Source organism: Clytia hemisphaerica, unplaced genomic scaffold (genome assembly GCF_902728285.1).
Source record: "Clytia hemisphaerica strain Z4C2 unplaced genomic scaffold, Clytia hemisphaerica genome assembly, whole genome shotgun sequence".
Taxonomy (NCBI): Eukaryota; Metazoa; Cnidaria; class Hydrozoa; order Leptothecata; family Clytiidae; genus Clytia; species Clytia hemisphaerica.
In genome coordinates this window covers 107,832-124,596 of record NW_027103968.1, presented here as the reverse complement: position 1 = coordinate 124,596, position 16,765 = coordinate 107,832, and the positions used below count along the sequence as shown (strand labels likewise).

General features: G+C 34.2%; 2 protein-coding genes across 2 annotated transcripts in view; both read right to left on the bottom strand.

Moving 5' to 3' along the window:
• Nucleotides 1-16,765, bottom strand: part of LOC136810403 (uncharacterized) — a 277,730-nt gene that overhangs the window by 254,706 nt on the left and 6,259 nt on the right. The window lies entirely within an intron of this gene.
• On the bottom strand, nt 393-15,605 carry LOC136810388 (dynein axonemal assembly factor 10-like). Its single transcript, XM_067066938.1, has 10 exons — nt 15,513-15,605; nt 6,688-6,937; nt 6,338-6,438; nt 5,015-5,145; nt 4,320-4,421; nt 3,729-3,844; nt 2,592-2,726; nt 2,196-2,293; nt 1,290-1,422; nt 393-995 (listed from the first exon to the last, which is right to left on the bottom strand). The coding sequence occupies exons 2-10, from the start codon at nt 6,877-6,879 to the stop codon at nt 921-923; spliced, it is 1,083 nt and encodes a 360-aa protein (XP_066923039.1). The 5' UTR covers nt 6,880-6,937; nt 15,513-15,605; the 3' UTR covers nt 393-920.

Below are 16,765 nucleotides of genomic sequence, written 5' to 3'. Positions count from 1 at the left end.
TAAATAGCCCCTCGTTTCATTGAAAACATTTCACAGAGCCCTCACTCACGATTTCGAAATCATCTCAAATCACCCTCCAAACCATGTTATTACTACAATCAAGATCATAAAAGGCGAGACAGACAGGATAAAGGCAAATTAGAAGCTGCCCCCCCCCCTCAATGGCAATGTTCAGTGAACGATGAGACAGCCCTACAAAATGAACATTGCCCTTGGGGGCAATGGGGGTTTTATCAGTAATTTCAAGTGGTTTTCTCAAACATATATGTCCTTGATTGTAGTACCAATTGAAAAAAACCATTGCTATTTTACATCGGTTATTACTAGCATTACAAACGAACGGACAACATTAAATCAAAGTCATATTGAATGTCAACAATAAGGCATGAAAATCAATCAAAAATAACATCTTTCAAAATAAAAAGCCTCGAAATATAAAGTATGTACAATAATTATATTGAATATAATAAATAACTTTTCTCTATGGATAAAAAATTTGCAATATCTATCTACCCAGAATCATCTTAAAAAACACACTGATTAGATAAGTCAAATGCTGAAAAAGTCAACACTCTTCACTCTTCATAAGTTAAAATTCTTTCCTGATATCCTACACCCAACTTTCTCTGTAATGCTTTAAGAAGACTTAACAACTATATAATCCGAATTATCAATAGCTTGGCTATTGCTGGTCCTGAGAAAAACCTCCAAAGTCAAGATATTTAGCAAGAAAACAATATAATTTTCACGTAAGAACTGAGTGTAAAAACACATTTTTACGATTTCAAATTGTCATATTCCAATTTTGAAAACACTTAGGACAAGAACATAGGAGATCTTAGGCAGGAAAATAAAGAGTTCCTGTGGCTCAAAGATCTCAAGCCATCTTATTATCTCTTTAAATTATCTCTGTTTAATCACTATACTTTGTTTAGTTTGGTAACAACAAGCACACGTAACGTTTGATCAAATGCTGTACATACACCAAGTCCCTCCTGAAACAAGAAAATAGTTTAAGAAATAGTATAAAGTTTACAAAGGCTGAAATTGTCCAAAAGTCCAAAAAGATCACTTTGCAAAAAAAAAAAGATTTTGATTCAACCAAGTCCCTTCTGAAATAATAAAACAGTTTAAAAAAAAACAAAGAATCACTTCGCAAAAGGATTGAAAAATAAGTCGGGATTTTAATAATAGCCAATTAATAATAATTGATTCATAACCAATATACTTTAAATGGGTCACTTCCCTCGATTATAAAGCTTAGAATTTGCCTTAATAAAAAATCATACCTTGTCAGCGGACCAATCGAAAGAAGCGATTGGTTGCGTGGCCAGTGTGACATTTTGTAACTTAGTGAGTGAGCCCATGACACCTACTTCGAAACCCTCATCATCAACCTCTGTACGTTTAGACGGATAGGAACTAAGAACGAAAAAGAAATATTATTGTAGTGCTTGATCCAAAAAAGGTGTGTGTCAGCAGGTGTCAGTGTCTTGCAAGCTTGCGGGCTGTTCTTTAATCGGATTAACTTTCGCGAGCGAAAAAAATCGAGAAATTTTCTGAATTCAATTTCGCGTGGATTTAATCTCGCGAAAAAGCCTGAAAACAACTGAAAAATAGTCACTTTTTGCCACAAATGGAGACTTTGGACTGGTTTATCCGCCAAAATGCGGTTTAAAAAATTTTGTGGTGGAATCACGAAAGTTAACCCGATTAATGTATAAACTTCAGCGTAAGGCGGTTCTAATGATGAGACGACTCCTAGACCACTCAATACAGAACCAGGCATCCTTTGGAAGGAGAAGCCAGCCATAATTTCCATTTAACAACAAATCTCTATATTAGTTGGATTATGAATGACTCCAGTCTACAAATTCAGAGATTTTTCAAGCAATTTTTCATAACGGTGTTTTCTTTCGAAGATGGAGCTTTATAAATGTTGTTTTTGTGAACAGTTTTCACCCGAAACCAAACCTTTCTGGAACATCGAGATGATAAATCTAGGGTTGTGTAAGGGTCAGAGCAAAGACTGCTTTTCTTTGTGCTTTAGTTCCTACTAAATTTGTAAATGCTCACAGAATTAAGTTTAAAAAAATTAACCTTAATTATAGTGGTAGACATGCTTTGAAAAATCCATGAAATCAATTCAAGCACGACAGTATAAACAACACGAATTCAAATGATAAATCTCTTACTATTTCCATAGGTTCAACGAGCCAACTCCTCCAGTGGTCATGAAAATATCTCGGTTTTGTGGTAAATGTTTTACAGACCAGATCGTTGAATCGTGCGCCTTAAAAGTGAGATATTCTCCGAAATTACGTCATTTTAAAGAGACATTTTATGTAAAAGAAACAAAAACTGAAAGTGAACCTAAAATAAAGTACGCCACAAGAAGACTTTTGTCCCTTTTTCACCAGTACTTTAACCGCCTGTAGCCGCTGGCTTTTTATCTGTTACAGGCCCAAAAATAACAGTGATAAAAGGTTGGCGTGAAAAGCGCCGATAAGGCACCAAAATCAAATATCCATATATCTTACATTCATTTAAACACCTCCAAGATTCTATATACGAATATTATAAAATCAAACCTTTTGCGTGATGGATGAGTAGCCTTTATTTGGATGATGCGTTCGTAAATCGAAAACGTGTAATTTCGATTCTAACGTTGTCGCCACGAGTTTATTCATGACGATGTCTTTGCGATCAAACTCAAGACCACACACCTATAAACATAAATGTTTAGTTCAACGAAACACTTTAAACGGTGTGGCAATCCAAAGTCAACTGAGAACCATTTTGATGTCTGATACTTTCACTCTTAGTCTTTTTTGAGAAGTAGCGATGACTCAATGTTCATCATGCCATTCCAAAATTACTTTTTAAAGAAAAACATTTTACAACAGAAGAGATGCTTCTGGAGGAAAGAAAAACAATAAGTTTTTGACTACCAATTTACATAAAGCTCAAATAACTAATTAAATATGTACTAGTAATCTCATGGTTATGAGGGAAATTCGGGATAAATTTCCCGAGGTCAATTTTGAAATTTTTTGAAATTTCCCGAGTGCAACGAGGGAAATTTAAAACATTTCAAAATTTGACCGAGGGTAATTTATCCAGAATTTCACGAAAATAAGCATGGGATTCCTGGTTAATCTCATGGTTTGGATTGAAATTCTAACAATTCTGAAAGACGTCAATTTAACACTGGAAATCAATCTGAAAATTTGAAAAGAGGTCAAAAAAGTCATAGAAACGCGAATCGACTTTTAATTGGATAGTATTCCATTTACTTAAGCCTTCGAAGTTAGTAAGAAAGTCGAAAAAGGTTATGAATTTCCAAACGATGAAAATTTCACTTTTGCGGGAAATTACAAAATCTAGGAGGGAAATTACAAAAGCTAGGAGGGAAATTACAAGTTCGCGGGAAATTACAAATTAACGTAAGCAAAAACGTCAATCGAATTTCAATCAACCATGAGATTATAGAATTAAATTAATTCCCGCCAAATTTTAAGTCAATTGATCATTCTCTGCAAAAAAATTCATTTTGGCTAATCGGACTTCCCATATAAAAGAAAGTGTGTCCAGTTTTATAAAGCTGAATAGTCAACAGCGCCATTCGAATGCTTTGAAATTGAAACGTTCGAAAACCTAAGGTAAATAAGAAACCAATATGGCGGACAAGTGGAATAGTGTAAAAGAATATGATATCTGTAACTTACTCCATTTTTTACATGTGTTTCCCATCTTAAGGACATGTTACGTAAATCGAACATCTTGATATCTCCGTTATCGTAACCAGCGCAGACAATTCGCTCGCTTTCATTATAAGAGTGCCCTGGAAATAAAGAAAGAGAGAGATTTACACCACTATTAGATAATGCTATAGTCTAACACAAATCACTATCTAAGAAATAAGCCCAAAACAGAAGAAGTTTACATCGTCTACATCACTATGAAATGCTAAAGTGGTGATAAATCTCAGGATTCGGCAAGTTCTTGACACATCGGGATTAGGGGATTGGGTACAGTCTGAATAGCTTGAAAGTCTTGAAAAGTTTATGCAATCAAGACTAATCAACCAATTTAGTTCAGGAAAGTCAGAGCCCAGATATACAAGGGGTGACTAACTTTAGCAAAACAATCCTTTTAAGGGTTTTAGGGTTAAAAAGCTTTATAGATTTAATACCCAGGATTTTAAATGTATCTGTTTTGAAAGAAGATATCTAGAAAGGTTATAAACAATTAAGGATGTACAAACGATTATTTTTCAGGAGATAAAATTTGCTGTCATGGTAACGAATCAACCTTACCAAAGGCGACGCACCAACAATCTCTTTTCATGTCTTGATTGGATGCTTCCATATTTGCAACAGGAATATCTTTCTGACGAGGGTCCCATACTTTCACTGAACCTGAATGAAGAGAATGTAAAAATCAAGACTCCTACTTTGAAAAATCAGCCGAAAGTCGTCCTTAGTTAGAAGAAGCTCTGTAAGACAAGCCCCAATCTCAAACATTTTCCAAGCTGGAAGGCCTGCAGAGCTTCCGAGCACGTTTTTCGACCGCCATTATGAATTTCTGATCACAAATCCACTGAGCTTAGTTTCCGAGCATAATATTTTGAATAGGTCTTTTAACAACCCTGAAATTTTTCCCACAAATAAACTCTTATCCCGAATAGAAATGACAATTTTAAAATTACAAATTACAACTGGATTTTCGAGATGTAACTTTCAAATTCGACCTACTTAAAATTTCCAGTTGACCTTAATTTTACACCATCTTCCTAAAAAGTTCTTAACGAGTCACAGGGGCCATGATGCATTATTTCTAGTTGTGAGTATTCCGGCGCAAACATAGTATGCAACCCGATGGGCTTCATTAGCCCTTTTGAAAATTGCTAGGTGCTGGAATGATGACCCTGAAATGAAGACAAAGTATGATAACGAACGCTTTCAAATTTTGGAGGGGAGAAATAAGAGCATCCAAATAAAACGTAAATTACCATCTCGACTACACGTGACCAGTTCCGGAGCTCCTTCTCCTATCCCCAGACCTCCAATACCATCGATACCATTGATGATTTCTTTGTGAGCTTTTGTGCTGTATACTGGTAATGATGGCTTTTCAAGATCCCTAAATGAAGATAAAGAAAGGATGACTTCCCGGTACACTGTTTGAAAGTCAATCAAAATGGTCAAAAGTTGTTTAATTTTCGATTAAGTGGGTTAGGTCAGCATGTGTGAAAAAGCTAGAGCCTCTCACCATTGGATTTGAGAAATCTGTATAATTATTTTTTTTTCTTTAGATATTTTCTCTTAAAATCACTTTCAAAAATAAAGCTCATGCCCTTTTTGCGGACAAAGCTAGAATATCAATTAACATTTTCCTTTTGAATTGAGACATTCATTTAATGTTTGACACAAAAAAAATGACATTATAAAAGATGTGCTCATAGAAAGGTATCACCGGCACCTTTTTTGAGATTTTTGATTAAGCAATCAGAATAACAGCATTTATATAAAAAGTTCTCCCTTACCTTAAAGGAAGTAATTTTCGCGGGAACTAATAATAAACCTTTTCAAAAATTATTTACAGTCTAACTCATGCCACGTTTTGAAACCATTGCCAAGGTGACCAAATCCCTTAACTCTTTAAAAGTTACCTTTATTTATAAACAGAGTAAACTTTTTATGAATTCCTCTCTGGTAATCGATTACAATCAGAAATATTCTAAAAACGAGGTCAGTGTTGCTCTTGACGTAATTTTATGAAAAAGTCTATTAGTTCCCTTAAGTTAGCTCAAACAAAAAGAGTTCAAAAAATCTCCAAAAGATATAGGCACATCTTTACAATGTCATCTTTTTTGTGACAGTCTAAATAAGAATGTCTCAATTCGAATAGGAATATGTTAATGGTTTTTTGAAACAATTAGAACTGATTGGAAGACAATGCTCGCTCTTCTTCGTTTATCCAATGTCTATACAAATTCCTTGGTATAAGTATATCAATTTCAATTTCGAGGTGAAAAATCACGAGAAGGCCAGTTAACAAAAAGATAACTATTATGCCAAATAGCTACTTGTCGTTATTGTCTGAAATTGCAACAAATTTTAAATTGTTGAGAACTTTTCCTCTTCCTTTTCCTGTATGGCCATTCAGCTTTATAAGCCCTCAATCCCAGATATTCTTTTGGACAAGTATTTTTGCTAACATCTATAAATTTCCATAATGACTTGTTCACAAATTTGACATAAAAATCAAAACTTTCTTTAAATCGCCTTTCTTATTCAATTTACATATCACAGAGATCATAAATTATATTTACCATATAGCAAGTTTTCCATCAAAATCACCGGTAGCCAGGAATCTAGTCTTTAAACTGGATGCACCAAAAGTACAACATTTAAAAGATTTGCTTTTCTCCAACTATAAAATAAATATTATCAATCCTAAAACCTCCCTAAAAATCCAAACGTTATTTTTTCGGCCAAAAAATGTTTTCTTTTTCACCAGGAGGATCTGCGAGGATTTCAAAAACATCTCCAAGCGTAATTTATTGCGCCATATAAAACATAATTACTGTCAAAATGAAACCCTTTTAGGGAAAAAAATATACATACCAGAAATAAAAATTATAACAAATCACAAACAACAAATCTACTTATAGAATCTTACATCTTTTAGAAGATTAACATTTCCTTTCATTTCGTTGTGGGTCAATTCATACATTTGGATGACACCACTTCCATTTGCTTTTGATCCAACACAAACAAACTTTGCACTTCTTGGAACGAATTTAGCGTCGAATAATGTGTAGTTCAGTGATTTTTGAACGTGTGTTATAATTTGTGGGTTAGAGGGGTCCATAATGTGTTGTTTCAACCTGAATATTCTCCTTGCAGCAATTTGAATTTTATTGATTTTACTGAAAATAAATAAAAGACCATTGTGTTTAAACAGCCAAGTTCTTTGAAAGCTATTTTTCTAAGTTTGCAGTTTCGAGCAGCCAAAATAGGGAATTTTTTGAGAGGATAATATTATCAAATGTCATAACATGTTGTCAATTCTACCAACATCACGCTTTGATTTAAGGGATGAAGTAAATGTGATGTTTTGATCTTGTTGTCTTTTATCTGGGAAGAAGCTAATACAACTGGGCTCTATATGTTTTTAATAGGGCAGGCGTCAACAGTCATTTTTGTGGCAAAGTTAGAAAATTCAAGATGTAGTGTGTTTTTTTATGAGAATTCAACCTATTGTGAGGCATTTTATTCAATTAAGTCTAGAAGACTATCACTGCAAAAAAAAATTAAGTTCATGTCTATTATCATTTTTAAGTTTTTTCCAGTCATACATAAGGAGTTTTTGCTCAAAATATTGCATTTTGGCAGGGATTTGAATTCCAAGATGGTGAATATAGCCAACCTCCGAGCCCAAATGATTTTGATTTTCCTGCAGTATTTCCAGAATACTATCACCAAAGATTTATTATACACTGGATAAAAGACTCATAAAACGATGGAGAGCGATCATTGTATTTTCATTGTTTCAGAAAACAATTGATGTTCAAGCTTTGTCCGCAAAGGACAACTGTCATGGCGGCTCGAAGATGTCTGATTTAAAAAAATGGTTATCAGTCTTATTTTCAAAAAGTTCTCTAACTCTTTCTTTTTGTACATTTGCAAAAAAAAAGTTTGAAAGTAAGGCTAGCATACCAAGCTGGATACATTTGTGAAATCTGGTGTGAGAAAATCATCATTAGACAAGAAATTTAGACAAAATGCTTATAGTGACACGAAATTTTCAATTGGAAATATCTTTCCAAGACTGTCCCCAGAAGAGCTGAAAGACTTGAGTGTCTTGGCTCCACTGTGGTATGAAAATCCTTTGGAGGCACGTGGTGGCAAGGTGGTTTTTTTGAGGTTGAAGTTTGAAAATTTCCGGTGTCAACATTCAATTTCTTTACGCAACACGTCTTTTGCATCTTTCTCACAGCTTGAAACGTCATAACGACTTATAATTATCAATTACGTGGAAGAATCTGACCCTCACAGGAAAAGTTTAAGTCTCTTTTGGGAATTGGATGAGTGATTTTCAATAAGAAATGCAATAAAAATGCTTCGAAAAAACATTTAATGAGGGAAGGAGAGTGAACAATAATATCATTACTGCGGACATAGCTAGTACACGAGAAATCGGCAAAAATCAGGTACTTGTATATCCAGTGTATAATAAATCCTTGCTATCACACTGCAAAAGATTTGGTTCCATGCCTGTTGCCATTTTTGAGACTCTTAGTTATTTCTATCATTACCACGATGGCGAACATGCACCTATCCCAGACCCAAATGATTTTGATTTCTCCACCTCCAGAATACTGTCACTTTAAAAAGAATTTCAGTCCACATTATTAAACTTATTTTGTAGAAGACTGCTGTTTTTTGTTAAAGATGATTTTTTTTCTTGCTAAAAAGATATTTTGAAGATGCCTTATTGAAGACTTGTAGTTCATCAGTTTATAAGTTATAGACTTGCAAAATCGGTCTTTAAAAAGCATTTTGCAACCCAAAATTGTCTCAAACTGGTATATACTCAATTTTCATCCGAATGAGATATTATTTTGTTGTTTCTTCATAAAATCTCGGAGCCTCCCCCAGCAGTAAGTTTTCTGATCACAATTATTATGCAATTATTTGTTTTCAATCACAATCACGCAAACAGTAATAAACTTGGATAATCACTTATCCCTTTGAAATAAGTCAAAATCACACATCACAGCTCAAAAATCTTTCAAATCACAATCATGTTTTCACACAACCACAAAGAAAAAATTTCTAAATCACATTATAAAGCTAGACAAAAGTCCCTGCAAACCGCTTGGGAGCCTCATCTACAACAGATGATTTACTGAATAACAAATTACTCCAGCCAGTACAAACGAGATAATTATCTTGTATCTAGGCAACGGCTAGGTGTTGTAAAAGACAAATCAATTATTATGAATGTTATCATTTAAAAAGAATTCTGCTTCAGTACAGTAATTAGTTATTCAAAAGGTTGTCATTCTCCCAAACAACTATTCTTGGCTAAAAATGTGGGAGAGCTCCAAGTCGGAAAATTTTCCCTGGGAATCCAATTTTCAAAATCTGGGAAATTTTTCTGCAAAATCGATATCGAGATATCCGGAAAAAAAATTTTTTCGGGAAATCTGGGCATTTTTTGTCCCAATTTTCCAAATTCAGAAAATTTTGGCATTCCTGAATTTTTCTTCAGGAAATCTGAAAATTTTTGGAAATGCGGGAGATGCGAAAAAAATCCTGAAAATGTGGGAGATTTGGCTGATTTTTTTCCAACGGGAGAAAACGTTAGCATGTGGGAATCTATCCCGCCCAATACAGAAAAAGTTGACAGCTATGTACAGGATGTATTTGTAACAACAAGGATGAGAGAATACCTGAATCAAGTTCAAGTTCCCAAGACAATTAATCATAAAACTTAAAAACTTTAAATTGAGACAAAATGACCGATTGCGAACGTGAAGCAGCCTAGCTGGGAGACCCGTCTACTCTGTTCGTGTGGTTTTGAAGTATAGCATTTATAGTTAAAACGAATAATATATAATATAGAAATAAAAGAGTAGCCTGGTATTTTTGTAGATGCCAAATCTGGTCGCAGAATTCTATTGGCTGTTTAACAATTGTTGAAATCATGTGATACTATTGTTTCGATTGGAAGTGCGCAAATCTTTTTTGGCACGAAATTCAAACCAAATGTAAACAAATTCAAACTGGGTCATAAATACCATACTCTCACTGAGTAGCTTCTGATGGTATTTTTGCTTATGTGGTGTAAGTTTTGGTTAGAGAGTATGGATCTCCAGACTAGCAGCAGCCAGAATATCAAAAATTCCAGGTTCAAAATAGCTAAGGTTCTAAAGCCAATATATAGTATAATTTTGACTTTAAAAAGATGTATATATTCTAAAAATGAGCTTTGTTCCAAACAAACTCGGTAAAAACATGCTCAACTTTGCCAAAAAAGTTTCGTACTCCCAAGAGCAATGGGCCATTCCAGAAAATTTTTGTTATATACTCTCGTTGGACAACGTGTATTTTTTTTTCTAGCCTCGGAAATATTTTTTTCTTCCAGTGGTGGTCGGAAATTCTGATGAAAATCCATGTACTTTCGCAAAATGCATCGCAGAAATTCCACTCTTTTTTACCTTTTTTAATTCAATTGCCGTGGAAATTCATACATTTTCTTCTCTCTCACCTTGGAAATTTTGAATTTTGGTTAAAACTTTTGTTACAGACAAATTTTGGAATTAGTCCCGCTGCTGAGATCGAAAAAAGTGGCTAGAAAACAATTTTCGTGACACACATCTTAGAACTAACTTTTTTTGGTGGAAACTCACGAATTAGTATATGAAGATTCCAAAATCAAAAAGTTTCCACGATATTATCGTGCAAGTAACGAGTAATTGGCGATTTTTTGCGTTTCCAGGCAAAATTGCAAGGTCTGGAAATTCATGATTTTTGGGGGGTCTTCAAATTAAAAAAAGACCTATATCACATGATAGAGCTCTTCAAACTGAGCAAAAAAGTGTATTACACCAAAGTCCCAACTTCTCTAGATGAAAAGTTATATGGGCCTATTTGTGGTCAAAAAGGTGTTTAATTTTGCATAAATTAATGCAGATTGTGGGGAAATTCCCTGTTTTCCATCAGTTTTTTACCACAAATAGGCCTATAAATTTTTAATTAAATCTTTTTATTCCATGAAGAGATTACTTTCAAATAAAAAATATATTGACAATGAATGGGTAAGCTTTCTAGAAATCCAAACATAAATTGTATAGCTTTTACCAAAAAATAGCACTTTAGGATCAGAAACAGTCAAAAACCAGCAATTTCCAATTTTCATCGAGTTACAGGAATTAATTCCTTGTTTTAATAAAATAGCCAGAAAATTAATTATTATTCAAAAAACATTTCGACAAATATTTTTCAGCATAAGCTTTTCGTTTTATTAAAAAAACATATGCACTGATGATGTTTTTTAATAAAACGAAAAGCTTATGCTGAAAAATATTTGTTGAAATGTTTTTTGAATAATAATTCCTTGTTTGTTTTGATCTGAAATTTTCAGTAGGGGTGGCCAACATGGTTCCCTTGCTCATATCAGGGGGGGGGCGAGACGGGGGTAAGAGAATTAAAGTTTCTAAGTAAAATCTTAATTATCACCCAAAAAAGTGCCTTTTTTTGTCCATATCTTTTAAATAGATAGTCCCAGCCTTATCCCTCCTTCAGTAAAGCTTCCTATCTATACCTTTTGTCCTTCAGAAAAACCAAAAATATTGGCCTTAATTGTTTGCTTTCAGCTCCTGTAGCCAATAGTGTGACCCCCTGTATTTCTATTTTATTCAGTGCGGGTTTTTCAATAGAGATGTCACATGACTCAAATCCTGCAGTCTTATTGGACTAGAGAAAGCGAAAGTGAAATCGCGCGATCTGATTGGATGAAAAAAAAACCGTGGGAACTGGAACTGAAAATAATTCTCATTCTAAAACATTAACAAGATGGCGGCGAGAAAAGCATGTCTTTTGCTTTGGACAAAAGGTTGTAAATTCTGGTTGATTTTAAGGTTTTATCTTATCTTGTCTCATTTACTTTAATTAGTAGAGAGTCTTCTTCAATGTTTGGGGAAGGTAAGTCTATAAAACTTATTTGTTTTTTGGTGGAAAAAAAAGCATTTTTTGTGCCCAAGGTTTATTTTTCTTTGTGCAAATTTTTGTCTTCAATCTTAAATAGATGAACGAGTATTTGACTGATGGTTATGATTTTTTCACAGAACACAGTAAAAATATTCAGGAACTTGGACCTTTTTTACAGAATTTCAAAAAATCTGTTAGTTCTGGAGATATATTGAAAAGTTTAGACATGATTAGTTCGCGTTTGTGTTTCGCATTCCCAAACCAAACGCATGTGATAACAGGCAACAGAACCAACCAGAAACGACAAATTGTTGTTTTGATTGTGAGAGAAAATACTAGAATCTGATTGGACGCAAAAAGACGACCCGCAGCAAGAGTTGTTTGCAATCAGGCGTTTGTATAGGTGTAGTGAAAACTCATTGAACGGAGAGAGGCAGGTCTGATACATTACAGTACCGTAACTTGGTCTAATGTCAACATCCCTCCTCTAATTCCGACAACCTTTTTATCAGCTGAAATTGATAGTAAGGTTGAAACTATGCTTCTATGCTTAGTGTTAAGAAATTGATCTTTCTTTTTCAATCAGTGATTCAAGCTTTCGATAAATTTATGTTTACTTATCTTGTATATTTTAGTGGTATTTATCCAATGAAAAGGATGTTGACAAAATATGCACGGTGCTGACAAAATATGCACGGCATTGATTATGACATCATTAAATATGTCAATGTCGAAAATAATTTGTAAATAGTTCTTTTTATCGTGAAATTTAGAAATACGAACAAAAAAAGAATCAAATGTAATATTTGTTTCCTATCTAGATTTTATTAGCGTTAGAATACGGTAAAATCTCACGAAAAATATTTCACGATGGCGGTACACCCAATCATGCCCACGGGAAAGTTCCGGCTAGTTCGAAACACGGGTCACAGGGCACGGATTACGGGGTACGGGGCACTGGTCACGGGGCATACAAATTATAGACTGGAAAAAATATAACGATATCATAATGTAAAATTCATAACACGTACTACATAGTCATAACACATGAAATAGTACTAGTACTATTAGTATAGTATGTCTAAAGCAATTATATACGAATAAGTATTATCATGAAAATTTTTAAATAATATATCACCCACAAATTTTGACAAAATGATATTAAATGTCAAAAATATTGTCAAAATCATGAAATATAAGGCCTCTGAACCAATTTACAACAAAATGTTTTTTCATACTCAATAGGATGCTAATCATGTGACTGGATATATATTGACATGTTTTAAAACAATTAAGGGACCCTCGACAAAACACTTTCGAATTTTTTATTGGCATTGGGCCGATAAGGGGGTGGGGGGGTCCAACTACATACCGATAAAAAAACAAGTATTGGGACGAAAATCTTTTCAGCCAATTTCTTTCTGATTTTGTCCACAAACTCCACTGAAAGCATACCGTGAGTGGTCCTAAATACGACAGCCCTGCCTAAATAACTGCTATGAAAAAAATTATATCTTTACAAACATTCCCTCTCCAAGTTGAACAATAAACTATTGCAAGAGCTCTTGAAATGAAACACTTAACAAGATTACTATAATGCCAAGATGTCAATTAATGTGATCAAAAAAAATAATTACCTCTAATTATTCTGAATCTGTTATTTTGTGTTTAAAACGTTAACAATTTTGTAATAAGAAATATGTTTTGTATGAGAAGCAATTATTGTTATTTGGTTCAATTGGTTCAGTGTATCAAATCTCTCAGTTCAGTTGACACTTTGGTATCTTCATTGCGTCACAGCAAAAGGTTTGTTTTTATTTTAGTTTGTATCTTTGAAAGACCCCATCGGATTTAGGCAGGGCCGTCGGATTTAGGACCACTCACGGTACAATTTCACTTGCTTTCACCTTTGAGCACAAATTCGCAACTTCAAAAGTACAGTTTTGAATTAGCTTTGATAAAAAAACTATTTTTTCATTGGCCAGCGTGCTGCCATTTCCTTCAAAATGTTGCGACTTCATCGCGTCTTTTTAACTTTCGTTTTGATTAACAATATCAATGCGGGTATGAACAAACTCAATGTTGGTGCAAATAGACAGAAACTCAACGAAGACGGGTGGGAAGGCGATATCAACGTGATGGCGGAAAGAAAGTCAGCCTAGACAAATGTTAAATTTTCTTTCAGAAAAAAGACTATAATTTGTTTACCTTTATCCTTGCAGCTTCCCAACGTCCAAGCTCTCAAACATCACAAGCCAAACGAAATTACTTTCGATTTCCCGTAGAAATTATGCGATGAAAAATCCGGGGGTCAATAAATGAAGACTTTCTTTTCCGCACAAGTTATCTTTCCTTATAGCGAATTATTACTTTTCAATATAATTGTTAAATATAATATAAAAACAATGATAGAACCATGCATAATTACTGTATCATGCATATTGTAATAATTATGCATGGTTTTATCATTGTTTTTCTGCTGGACTACATAATTATTCAACAGGGTGGCCTCTTTGAAAAAAGGTCTATTGTAATATGTATATTACTTACGTATAACACATAACATGCATATAGCATTAAAAGTGTATTATTGATAATATAAGCTTATTATATGTATGTAATATGTTACTCTTAGGTGCCAAATAAACGGGCCCCCCGCTTGTTAATTTTTCGATTTTTTTCCAACCCCCGGACCTTATTAGGACCCCCCTGTTTATTCATTTTTAAAAAATTCCTAGCTACAAAAAGGAAAATTCCTTGTTTTACTCTAAAAAGCCTAAATTTAGTCTATTTTGACCCTTTTTAGGGTTTTTAAACCAGACGCCCGCGCTCGATAGGATCGATCATCGGAACGGCTCGATGACGGATCGATATGTGATCGATGGATTACTTAACGATCCGGATACGAGATCGATGGAAGATTCAGCCATTAAAAAGTCTTGAGTATCGATCCTTCGTTGATCCATTATCGAGCTAGTATTTCAATTGAGTATAACCGATTCGTCATCGATCGTTAATCGATGATAGATCAATAAATAATCGATAACTAATCATAAGCTTAAAAAAACCTTGAGTATTGATCGTATATCGATCTCCTATCCGGATAAGTACCGTAGAGTCGTTTAATATCGACATACGTCTAGACCACTTCTTACTTGTTTTGGTTTATTTTTGTGATCTCGCTTGGTCTCACTTTTGTTTAAGATTTTCAGCTTGAAAACCAAGGTAAAAGAGACAAAAGTTGGGGGCAAAATTGGGGGCATTTGTCTCAACTATCCTGTATTTCAATGCAGCTTTGCTAGACTAAACAAGACAAACCAAAACATAATGACATCACAGTGAATTGGTCTCGAGATTGCAAGACGTATGTCAAGATTAGACGACTCTACGACTCCATCGATCACATATCGATCCGTCATCGAGCCGTTCCGATGATCGATCCTATTGAGCGCGGGCGTCTGGTTTAAAGGTCCATTTTCCGATCCCCCCGTTAATTAGGTCCCCCCCCCCGTTTATTTAATTTGGAAAATTTTTCCAACCCCCCCCCCCCATTTATTCGAAAAAAACTCAAAATAACCAAAAACGAAAGTTGTTGGGAAGGAAAGAGTAAACACAAGACAGAAGCTTTGGTTGTGTTGATCAGGTATGATTTTATTCTATCCGAACTAATGTTATATAAAAAGACCAAGAAGGAGGCCCTGACTGCCTGCTTACGCTTACGGTAAGGGTAGCTAATTCGTCCACAACTTTAGATTTAGAATGAATGGAAGTCGATTCTCAACTCACCTGATTGATGATCAAATTCAAAGTAAAGCCACTGGTCAATTCAAAAAGATTAAGAATCAATATAAATAAAAATCTGATCCTAAATTACACCTGAGACATGATCGATCAACACAACTCCAGGACGCGATTTGCGCTGCTCTCAGCTTGCCTACCATTTTGAACTATTTTTTTTCCGTATCCCTAGTCGGGTTCAACATCCCTTCCACGTAAACACATAAATATTTCGGTTGGACCCGCCAATCCACCAATCCGCAAAAACGAGGACTGGTTCCAGACCCAGACCTCTCGCTGCAAAATTCTTGACGCGGTCTTGCAAAATTCCGCAAGAATACACCTTTCCCAAGCAGTCTAGTCTGGAGACCATACTCTCAGAAGAGGCCCGGAAAACCCGAGTTATTTTTCCCGAGTTATTTTTCCGAGTTACGGAAAACCCGAGTTATGACGTCATTTTCAGAAAATTATGACGTCACACTCAAATTTATAACTCGGTTTTTCTTCCTTCCATTAAATTTTCGAGTTTATATTTCATGAATTTTAACTCGGTTGTTTTTCCTTCCGTTAAATTTTCGAGTTATTTCAAGAAATTTAACTCGGTTTTTTTTTCTTCCTTTAAATTTTCGAGTTATTTCCAGATTTTAACTCAGTTTTTTTTCCTTCTTTTAAGATTTCGAGTTTTTTTTCTTCCTTTAAATTTTCGAGTTATTTTCAAATTTTAAATAATTCGGAGAAATTTTAGTGCTTTAGCGAATTGATGCCATTTCTATTGTATGGTGGACCACTTTCAATTCCTCACTTTTTATTTCAAAGTTTCTTTAACAACATAAAACAACAAGGGGGTGAAAAATCCAATTCCAAACAATAATATCTCTGGGGGGTGTCTGTTTTCGTGATTTTTACGTTTTTAATTTAGTTGGTTAATTGGATGAATAAAAACGCAAGTGAAAAAAATATTGAAATTTTGTCTAAACGTTCTTTTGCACTGACAGGTTTCAAAAGCTTTATTTTTCTCTTTCCAATCTTTTTCATTTTTTACGTATATTAAAATCGAAAACAGGAAACTGTTTTTTCAAAGGTTAATTAGATTCGATTGGAACTTAGATAACAGAACCCAAAGCCTCTTAAAAGTATTTTGTTACAGTTAAATTTCTTGAAATAACTCGAAAATTTAACGGAAGGAAAAACAACCGAGTTAAAATTCATGAAATAACTCGAAAATTTAATGGAAGGAAGAAAAACCGAGTTATAAATTTGAA